The sequence below is a fragment of the Procambarus clarkii genome, chromosome 63 (genome assembly GCF_040958095.1).
Source record: "Procambarus clarkii isolate CNS0578487 chromosome 63, FALCON_Pclarkii_2.0, whole genome shotgun sequence".
NCBI classification, from domain to species: Eukaryota; Metazoa; Arthropoda; class Malacostraca; order Decapoda; family Cambaridae; genus Procambarus; species Procambarus clarkii.
In genome coordinates, this window is record NC_091212.1 from 27,037,278 (window position 1) to 27,048,707 (window position 11,430).

General features: G+C 44.8%; 1 protein-coding gene across 1 annotated transcript; it reads right to left on the reverse strand.

Moving 5' to 3' along the window:
* Positions 1–373: 373 nt before the first annotated feature.
* Positions 374–11,255, reverse strand: LOC123749208 (uncharacterized). The gene is made up of 2 exons (XM_045731322.2): positions 11,115–11,255; positions 374–1,513 (listed from the first exon to the last, which is right to left on the reverse strand). Exons 1-2 carry the CDS (start codon positions 11,253–11,255, stop codon positions 374–376), a joined length of 1,281 nt encoding a protein of 426 aa, XP_045587278.2.
* Positions 11,256–11,430: the final 175 nt, after the last annotated feature.

Consider the following 11,430-nt stretch of genomic DNA (forward strand, 5'->3'; position numbering starts at 1 on the left):
TAACAGCCTGGACAAACCTGTGATACAGAGTGGACATCCTTAGAAAAACTTTCACTCTTATCAGGGAGGAGGGAGATTCCCTCTCATGTCACTGTCGGCCGTTGTGTAGACTTGCAAATATGGACAACCTTGTGTGTAAACTTGTATGTAAACTTGCTGGAGGGTTTGACCCCTTATAAAAAATCGTGATGGCAAACGGCGACCGTAACAATCATGAAGGTGACGTGCTTGTCAGTTTGGGAACTGTAGTAGGTTATATGGCGACGCTGGCCGGGGACTCCCGGAAACTCTGGCGTCGATTCTATCAAAAGTTTTCCCATTAGTGAAACTTGGGGAGGAATTGGTGTCGTTCACTGTTGGGCGACGCTTCCAGCTAGTTCCCGCGCGCCAGCCTGGTCACACAGCGTGGTGGTTTATGGTGAGGGAGTGATGACTCCTGGCGGGGTAAGGTGGAGCTATATGCTTGAGGGGCGGGGCCGTGTGCTGGAGGGGTGGAGCTATATGCTTCAGGGGCGGGGCCGTGTGCTGGAGGGGTGGAGCTATATGCTTGAGGGGCGGGGCCGTGTGCTGGAGGGGTGGAGCTATATGCTTGAGGGGCGGGGCCGTGTGCTGGAGGGGTGGAGCTATATGCTGGAGGGGTGGAGCTATATGCTTGAGGGGCGGGGCCTTGTGATGGAGGGGTGGAGCTATATGCTTGAGGGGCGGGGCCTTGTGATGGAGGGGTGGAGCTATATGCTTGAGGGGCGGGGCCGTGTGCTGGAGGGGTGGAGCTATATGCTTGAGGGGCGGGACCTTGTGATGGAGGGGTGGAGCTATATGCTTGAGGGGCGGGGCCTTGTGCTGGAGGGGTGGAGCTATATGCTTGAGGGGCGGGGCCTTGTGCTGGAGGGGTGGAGCTATATGCTTGAGGGGCGGGGCCGTGTGCTGGAGGGGTGGAGCTATATGCTTGAGGGGGCGGGGCCGTGTGCTGGAGGGGTGGAGCTATATGCTTGAGGGGCGGGGCCTTGTGCTGGAGGGGTGGAGCTATATGCTTGAGGGGCGGGGCCTTGTGCTGGAGGGGTGGAGCTATATGCTTGAGGGGCGGGGCCGTGTGCTGGAGGGGTGGAGCTATATGCTTGAGGGGCGGGACCTTGTGATGGAGGGGTGGAGCTATATGCTTGAGGGGCGGGACCTTGTGATGGAGGGGTGGAGCTATATGCTTGAGGGGCGGGGCCTTGTGCTGGAGGGGTGGAGCTATATGCTTGAGGGGCGGGGCCGTGTGCTGGAGGGGTGGAGCTATATGCTTGAGGGGCGGGACCGTGTGCTGGAGGGGTGGAGCTATATGCTTGAGGGGCGGGACCTTGTGATGGAGGGGTGGAGCTATATGCTTGAGGGGCGGGACCTTGTGATGGAGGGGTGGAGCTATATGCTTGAGGGGCGGGGCCGTGTGCTGGAGGGGTGGAGCTATATGCTTGAGGGGCGGGGCCGTGTGCTGGAGGGGTGGAGCTATATGCTTGAGGGGCGGGGCCGTGTGCTAAAGGGGGTGGGGCTTTTAAATTAGGAAGGTCATGGCTGGATATTTATAGTCTTGGCCCCAAGCCAGGAAAGAGGATAGGTGAAACAGGCAGACACACAGGGTCGCGCGGGTGAGTGGCCAGCGTCCCCCTATTCACCACCCTGTACTCTAGTTCGATATTCAGCAAAATAGAAACAGACTTCTTTCACCGAGCGGTAAACAGGTACCTTCAATTTAGCTGTTGTGGGTTGCATTTTGTGTGTGTCCCTGTGTGTGTATTTACTATTTGTATTTACAATTTGTGCCTGCAGAATTGAGCTATTAGCTCTTGGACCCCGCCTTTCTAACCAATCCATTTTCCCTCAATTATGTCTATGACATATATTTTTCTAATACGCGCGCACACATCCCCAGGAAGCAACCCGTAGCAGCGTTCTAACTCCCAGGTACCTATTTACTGTTACGTGAACAGAATCATCAGGGTGAAAGAAAATCTGCCCATTTGTTTCCGCCTACGCCGGGAATCGAACCCGGGCCCTTACGACTACGACCCAAAGCACTGTTCACTCAGCGCTCGAGTGTACTCACCTAGTTGTGCTTGCGGGGGTTGAGCTTTAGCTCTTTGGTCCCACCTCTCAACTGTCAATCAACAGGTGTACAGGTTCATGAGCCTATTGGGCTCTATCATATCTACACTTGAAACTGTGTATGCGGAGCACTCCCTAATGCATTCCATTTGTCAACCACTCTGACACTAGAAAAGTTCTTTCTAATATCTCTGTGGCTCATTTGGCCACTCAGTTTCCACCTGTGTCTCCTAGTGCGTGTGCCCTTTGTGTTAGACTGTCTTTATCTACCCTATCAATTCCCTTGAGAATCTTGAATGTGGTGATCATGTCCCCCTTAACTCTTCTGTCTTCCAGCGAAGTGAGGTTTAATTCCCGTAGTCTCTCCTCGTAGCTCATACCTCTCAGCTCGGGTACTAGTCTGGTGGCAAACCTTTGAACCTTTTCCAGTTTGGTCTTATCCTTGACTAGATATGGACTCCATGCTGGGGCTGCATACTCCAGGATTGGCCTAACAAAGTATAGTGGTATACAAAGTTCTGAATGATTCCTTACACAAGTTTCTGAATGCCGTTCTTATGTTGGCCAGCCTGGCATATGCCGCTGATGTTATCCTCTTGATATGGGCTGCAGGAGACAGGTCTGGCGTGATATCAACCCCCAAGTCTTTTTCTTTCTCTGACTCTTGAAGTATTTCATCTCCCAGATGGTACCTTGTATCTGGCCTCCTGCTCCCTACACCTATCTTCATTGCATTACATTTGCTTGGGTTAAACTCTAACAACCATTTGTTTGACTATTCCTTCAGCTTGTCTAGGTCTTCTTGAAGTCTCAAGCAGTCCTCCTCTGTCTTAATCCTTCTCATAATTTTGGCATCGTTCGCAAAATTGAGAGAAATGAATCTATTCCCTCCGGGAGATCATTTACATATATCAGAAACAAGATAGGACCGAGTACAGAGCCCTGTGGGACTCCACTGGTGAGGTGTGTGTGTGTGTGTACTCACCTAGTTGTGTTTGCGGGGGTTGAGCTCTGGCTCTTTGGTCCCGCCTCTCAACCGTCAATCAACAGGTGTACAGATTCCTGAGCCTATCGGGCTCTGTCATATCTACACTTGAAACTGTGTATGGAGTCAGCCTCCACCACATCACCCCCTAATGCATTCCATTTGTCAACCACTCTGACACTAAAAAAGTTCTTTCTAATATCTCTGTGGCTCATTTGGGCACTCAGTTTCCACCTGTGTCCCCTTGTGCGTGTTCCCCTTGTGTTAAATAGACTGTCTTTATCTACCCTATCAATCCCCTTCAGAATCTTGAATGTGGTGATCATGTCCCCCCTAACTCTTCTGTCTTCCAGCGAAGTGAGGTTTAATTCCCGTAGTCTCTCCTCGTAGCTCATACCTCTCAGCTCGGGTACTAGTCTGGTGGCAAACCTTTGAACCTTTTCCAGTTTAGTCTTATCCTTGACTAGATATGGACTCCATGCTGGGGCTGCATACTCCAGGATTGGCCTGACATATGTGGTATACAAAGTTCTGAATGATTCTTTACACAAGTTTCTGAATGCCGTTCGTATGTTGGCCAGCCTGGCATATGCCGCTGATGTTATCCGCTTGATATGTGCTGCAGGAGACAGGTCTGTCAACAACCCCAAGTCTTTTTCCTTCTCTGACTCCTGAAGAATTTCCTCTCCCAGATGATACCTTGTATCTGGCCTCCTGCTCCCTACACCTATCTTCATTACATTACATTTTGTTGGGTTAAACTCTAACAACCATTTGTTCGACCATTCCTTCAGCTTGTCTAGGTCTTCTTGAAGCCTCAAACAGTCCTCTTCTGTTTTAATCCTTCTCATAATTTTAGCATCGTCCGCAAACATTGAGAGAAATGAATCGATACCCTCCGGGAGATCATTTACATATATCAGAAACAAGATAGGACCGAGTACAGAGCCCTGTGGGACTCCACTGGTGACTTCACGCCAATCGGAGGTCTCACCCCTCACCGTAACTCTCTGCTTCCTATTGCTTAGATACTCCCTTATCCACTGGAGCACCTTACCAGCTACACCTGCCTGTCTCTCCAGCTTATGTACCAGCCTCTTATGCGGTACTGTGTCAAAGGCTTTCCGACAATCCAAGAAAATGCAGTCCGCCCAGCCCTCTCTTTCTTGCTTAATCTGTGTCACCTGATCGTAGAATTCTATCAAGCCTGTAAGGCAAGATTTACCCTCCCTGAATCCATGTTGGCGATTTGTCACGAAGTCCCTTCTCTCCAGATGTGTTACCAGGTTTTTTCTCACGATCTTCTCCATCACCTTGCATGGTATACAAGTCAAGGACACTGGCCTGTAGTTCAGTGCCTCTTGTCTGTCGCCCTTTTTGTATATTGGGACCACATTCGCCGTCTTCCATATTTCTGGTAGGTCTCCCGTCTCTAGTGATTTACTATACACTATGGAGAGTGGCAAGCAAAGTGCCTCTGCACACTCTTTCAGTACCCATGGTGAGATCCCATCTGGACCAACCGCCTTTCTAACATCCAGATCCAGCAGGTGTCTCTTGACCTCCTCTCTCGTAATTTCGAACTCCTCCAAGGCCGCCTGGTTTACCTCCCTTTCTCCTAGCCCAGTGACCTCACCCTGTTCTATTGTGAAGACCTCCTGGAACCTCTTGTTGAGTTCCTCACACACCTCTCTGTCATTCTCTGTATACCTGTCCTCGCCTGTTCTAAGTTTCAATACCTGTTCTTTCACTGTTGTTTTCCTTCTGATGTGACTGTGGAGTAGCTTTGGTTCGGTCTTGGCTTTGTTTGCTATATCATTTTCAAAAATTTTCTCTGCTTCTCTTCTCACCCTGACGTACTCATTCCTGGTTCTCTGGTATCTCTCCCTGCTTTCTGGTGTTCTGTTATTCCGGAAGTTCCTCCACGCCTTCTTGTTCAGTTTCTTCGCTTCCATACATGCCCTATTATACCATGGATTCTTTTGTTGCTTCTCGGATTTTTCCCTTTGGGCCGGGATGAACCTGTTTACTGCCTCCTGACACTTTTGGGTAACATAGTCCATCATACCCTGTACAGACTTGTCTCTGAGGTCTGTGTCCCAAGGTATTTCACTTAGGAAACTTCTCATCTGTTCATAATTCCCCTTTCGGTATGCCAGCCTTTTGATTCCTAGTTCTTTTTGGGGGGAGATAAGTCCTAGCTCTACCAGGTACTCAAAGTTCAATACACTGTGGTCACTCATTCCCAAGGGCGCTTCCATCTTAACTTCCCTTATATCCCATTCATTTAGGGTAAATATCAAATCAAGCATTGCTGGTTCATCTTCTCCTCTCATTCTTGTTGGCTCTTTGGAATGCTGGCTTAGAAAGTTTCTTGTTGCCACGTCCAGCAGCTTAGCTCTCCATGTTTCTGGTCCTCCATGCGGGTCTCTGTTCTTCCAATCTATCTTCCCATGGTTGAAGTCTCCCATAATTAGTAGTCCAGATCCATTCCTGCTAGCAACAGAAGCTGCTCTTTCTATTATGTTAATGGTGGCCATGTTGTTTCTATCATATTCCTGTCTAGGTCTTCTGTCATTTGGTGGTGGATTATATATGACTGCGACTACAATTTTTTTCCCTCCATTTGTTACAGTACCTGCTATGTAGTCACTGAAACCTTCACAGCCCTGAATATCCATCTCCTCAAAATCCCAGCCTTTTCTTACCAGCAGAGCTACACCACCCCCACCTCTTCCTTCCCTCTCTTTCCGCATAACATAATAGTCCTGTGGAAACACTGCATTTGTTATTGTTTTCGTGATCTTTGTTTCTGTGAGGGCTATTATGTCTGGGTTTTCCTCTAGTACCAGTTCTCCAAGCTCATTTGCTTTATTTGTAATTCCATCTATGTTAGTGTACATCGCTTTGAGGCTCACTTTCTTCTGTCCCTTCTCAAATCGCCTCCTTGGTGAGTGTTCTGCTGGCGGGGGAGGCTGTTCCATGGGTGTGAGGACCTGTGAGGTGGGTAACAGGATCTCAGAGGATACTGGAATGAGGGGCGGGGGATCCAGTGAAGGGGGAGGGACAGGGAGGGTATGGGGTGAAAGGGGAGGGAGGACGGGAAGGAAAGGGGGGGAGGGAGGACTCGGGAGGAGGGGAGGGGTAGAAGGGTGGGGATTGGGTGTGGGGGGAGGGAGATTTGGCTGAACTTTTGAGTGGGGGCAGGGAGGGTTTGGGGTAGGGGGGTTTTCTATGCAGAGGAGGGAGGCGGGGTTGTCCTCCCTTCTGGTGTTACTGGGTAGCTGGTTGTGGGTTCCCCCCTCGCCTCTGGGGGGATGTGTGTGTGTGTGTGTGTGTGTGTGTGTGTGTGTGTGTGTGTGTGTGTGTGTGTGTGTGTGTGTGTGTGTGTGCGCGCGCGCGTGCGCGCGTGTACATTAGACTTCTATAACGGTTCCAAAGGTGGGGTCCAAGAGCTAAAGCTCGATCCAGCAGCCACAAATAGACGAGTACGCACACACTTTGTCACTCTCAACAAATATTCGTCTGCAAGTGTTGAAAAGCTGAGGCATCTGTAGCTTTCGCGGCAAGTGCAACATAGCCGATTTAATGGTCCTTGGTTTAAAGTCCAGTATTAGGCCATTATCCAGGCCATTACTTGCAAGGTGACGTCACAGGAAATGGTGGTCTACTGGTGCTAACCTGAACACAGCTCGTCCTCGTAAACAAAGGCCAAATGCTCGTTAATCCAGGCGCCAAACTCTTGTTTTGATTGAAAAACGTTACAAACAACTCCTAGCCCAAGCCGTCCTCAGACCAGATCCATTACATCCAGTGGTCGACCCCAAAGACGCATTCATCAGTGTTAACATGCTGTTCACCCAAAACAGGAATGTTCTCAAATATAAATTCATATTGTTTTTACTGTGCAGATTTAGGCACTGGTTAGGTTAGGTGTTTTAGTTTGTGTTGGTGATTATTTGTAGTACGTGGGTGAAGCATTTACAGCGTTGTAGTTAGAACAAAAGTCGTCAGCGAAGCACTTGTTCCGGAAGTGTTCAAAAGTCATCACTTGTGAGTCGTGTTGGAAACCGTTTTTCATTCATAAACAGGGGGGTTTGGCGAGTGCGTGGAATGAACTTTGGCCAATGTTTATGAAGACGGGCTGCCCAACAGGACCTAGATTCAGGAAGCTCTGTGTATTTCTTCGTAAGTGGGTTTGCTACGAAGGTTCCTAAGTGCGCCCTAAGAAGATGCTTAGGTGCGATTCAATAAGGTATACTTAGGAAGAAAATTGTTGGTTCACCTGCGTGCCGATAGAGGTCACTACAGTGTTTCGTTTGGCCAATCAGAGAGCAGCAACATTCTTCATATTGAAGATTTAGCGCTGGCTTATCGGAGCTCTACTGCCGCCCATTTACGTCGAATTTTCTTATAAAATTAGTATATTTCGAAGTAAAACAATGTTTTTTCAACTTCTACAGCCAGCACCGACATTGTAGTAAACAAATATGTTACATTTGTTGTTTACCTACGTAATTCTAAGAGATACTGTGTAGCTGTCCTTGTTGCTCGGAAGATGCGCTGACAATTATTGTATATATTTACTGAATTTACCCAAGGGCCACTAACTATCTAGTGGCCTCGAAGAGGACAGAAAGCCGGCGGCTTGTTAAAGGGCCCGCCAATTGTCTTAATGATATTTTTTAGCTGGAATTTGGCATTTACGGCTTCAGCGGGTAGGCGGTTCCATGGGTTTATAGCCCTCTTGGTGGAAAAAAAACATCTGTTTTCAGTCCTACTTGAGAGAACATACTCTCCAACACTATATCTGTGATTGTCCTGTTATCAGTGACTTCATACCAAATGGTATGAGGTATTTTCAGCTCTGTAATTACTTCATACACTCAGGAATATTGGAAGATATTCTTGTGCTGCACCCAGATTTTGCCAGTGGAGGCTAATAGATCAGCATTAAGTATTTTGTTCCCTCCTAATTCCATGTATGACTGGCCATCCTGTGAGGTGAGGATGTTGGGTGAGCTGGTAGCTGGTTTTTGATCTACACTGTGTTGTCCTTTATACAGAATAGGAAAGCAGCACATTGCTGTGTATACCTAAACATGTTTAAAAATACATTGTTTGAGAGGAGTTTTGTAGAAACTGGTAAGAGTAATTATAATATAATGTTTCCATGATTCAGTGCTTACCTCTTGTGAAAATTGCTTACAGTTGTTTAGTCAGAGTTGATTTGTTTTTTGTATTGAGGCTGGTATTTTCTAAATTGATTCCATGTACAGTATGTCTAACCATCCTGTGAGATGGGAGTATTAGATAAACTTATAGCTAGTTTTTTATCTACACTGTGTAATATTCCATATAGAATAGGGTAGCAGCACATTGCTGTGTATACCTAATCTTCTTAATAAAAAAAATCAGTAATAAAGATTTTAAATTATAGTTTGTATTATTACAAATACAGTACTGTATTATCCTTATTAAATCATGTTGACCATGGATCATTAAGATCTCATGTTGATATGTAATACAAGTCATATTTCTTTTGAACCGCTAATCCATGCTAATCATTCATTAAATTGTGCATTATGTCTCAATTTTTCACTTCCTTGGATATACTGTACAGTACAAAAAGATAGGATAAAAATAAACCAGTAATATTTCTTTTATTATATTTTTCATTTAAATAACTGCATCAATATTTTTACAGCTGACAGGATTTGTTTTACCATACAGGTGCATTATTTGTTAAAAAAAATTTGGTTTATTGTTACACACAATGGTGCTACATAGCCTTCCCAGCTTGGTGCCTTCTTTTAATACTTATTGATTAAAAAATAAATAATAAATACATTTTATTCAGGAAAAGTACATACAGTTGATTTACAAACATAATGTTGGATTTATAGACAGAGCTAGTACATACAATACCTAAAGCCACTAATACTCATAGCATTTCGGGCAAGGTGTGGGGGAAAAAACACAGACTAAAACTTAGTAATCGGGATTAGGTATAAATTGTGTTGAAAGAAGGAATAAAAAATACAAAAAGGGGGGTTAGCATTGCATAACTCAGCAATTGCACATGTTGGTGAACAGCGTTGTTTAAAAAATAGCAAGACATGGGTTGACATTTAGGAGGTAAGTTAGGTTACATGGAGTTAATTAGGCAGTACTTGGTTTAACTCTTAAACTGGTTGAGAGAGGTACAGCCTTTGACATGATTCGGGAGGTCATTCCACATTCTGGGTCCCTTGATTTGTAGAGCACTTCTAGTTTGGTTACACACAGCCAAATTGAGTAACAGGAAGAGGTCTTGGACACAAATTTGTTCCATGCTAAATGTAGAGGAATCAGCTGAGTATTCCTCAAATAAAATAAGTTGCCTCAGCTTATAAGGTAAATAAAATAAGCATTTCTCAAATAAGTAGCTGCCTCACCTCACTGCCTTACTGCTACATAGCCTTCCCGGCATGGTGCCTTCTTTTGATAATTACTTGTTCCACACCCAAATTGTATAACAGGAAGAGGTTTTGGACCCCTACTTCCCTCTCTCTTTTTTAATAATCTACAGTATATAGTCATAATTATAGCTTTAAGTATTCAACGAATAAAGTTTGTGACATTTTTACCCTTCTCCTTACCTAACATCATTTGTGCAGCATATTTTTATTTTATGTCTCACCCAGATTTAATTTCAAAATAAAACCAAACTAAATAAATTAGAAATGGGTATGTATAGCTAAGGTATACCCTTACTACTAGGTGAACAGGGGCATTTGGTGATAGTAAATGATCCCATCAGGCAGGGCTCATCACCTTCTCTCATATTTCATGTTCACCAGTGTTTATTTACTTAATAACTACTGGTATAATATCTTGCTATTATAAAACTAATTCTACTATCATCAAACACATATTTACTTCAAGTTTCAAGCAGAGAATGCATATATAACTAACACGAAGGACTCCTCTTCACTAGATTCACCAGCTATAATATTTTGGTCATGTTCCAATATCATAAATCGATCCCAGTGTTATGTAGTAGAGAAAAAATGACTTATATCCAGTTTACGTAAAGCTACGAGTGGTCGAAACCACACTTAAATCCCGGAATGAACTTACGAAGGTTTTTCCACTTAGGGTAGCTCTTTGAATACGGACGTAGCCGCCACGAAGGCGCTAAGAAGGAATTCGTTCTTAGCTAAGAGGAAAAACCTTCGTAAGTACCTTCCTGAATCCGGCCCCAGGTGTGACTGTCCTCAGGCTAGGCTCGTTCAGGCGGCAGTGGACCAGAAAATCGAATACAACATATTGATCATATAGCGACGCTACAATCGGGTGTTCTCAGATATAAATAAATATTAATATGTATAATAAATTAATGTATAATTAGGTAGAGGTTAGGTTAGGTGTTCCGGTTTTGCTTGTAATTACTTGTTTTGAAGATACCATCTGGAGATTTCTCGAACAGGGCTTCACTGACGTTCTGTGTTCGAATCACACCTCACCAAGTGCTTCGCTTCCACGTGCTACAAATACAAATAATTAACAACGGAACCGAAACACCTAAACTAAGCTGAACCGAACATTATAATACTTTATGTTAAAAAAAAAAAAACATGATTTGGAATCCACAAATACAACTTTGGGATGGACGGCATCTTGGTGGAACTAAGCCCAAGGACACGTGGAGAGCAGGCGCAGCTTGGCCGAACATTGCCTTGAGGACGGGTTGTGGGGCATTATTCTAGCAGGCATTTAATTTAATCGTTTTCTAATTTATTTAAATTTAAATTCTTTAAATATTGAATTTACTTTATATTATTATTACTTCAAAGTGGAGTATATTTAAAGTTTATCCGGCAAGGTATTTACCTGTAAACAAGTATGGGGGTTAATGGACGAAGGCTATTAATCAAATAATAATTCTGAAGAACTACTGAATAATGTTCTACTGTTTAAATGGGTTAGTATTACAGCTATAATGGATTAATTAAAGTTATATTGACCTCGGCTGTTTTGGATGTGTGAGAGCTGGTCTTCCAACATCAGAATTTGGTTTGCTATATGTGAACTGTCCTAGACCTGTTAATGGCGGCTGTTGGTCCTTGTTAATAGCAAGTAGGCGTCTGTACAGGTTCATGTAGGTGTTAACAGCTATCTGGAATTTCTCTCCCATGAACCACATCCTTGTGATGGGGTGGTCCTGCTGACTAATCACCTAACCTATCTTATAGTTATATAATGGCCACAAAAACTACCAGCCATGGGGTGTAGTCGGATAATTAGCACTTCCCGTTAGTGATGATAAGGTCGCTGCGGCAGAATCACTGTTGTTGGGCGATCTTCAATCACTTTGAAGT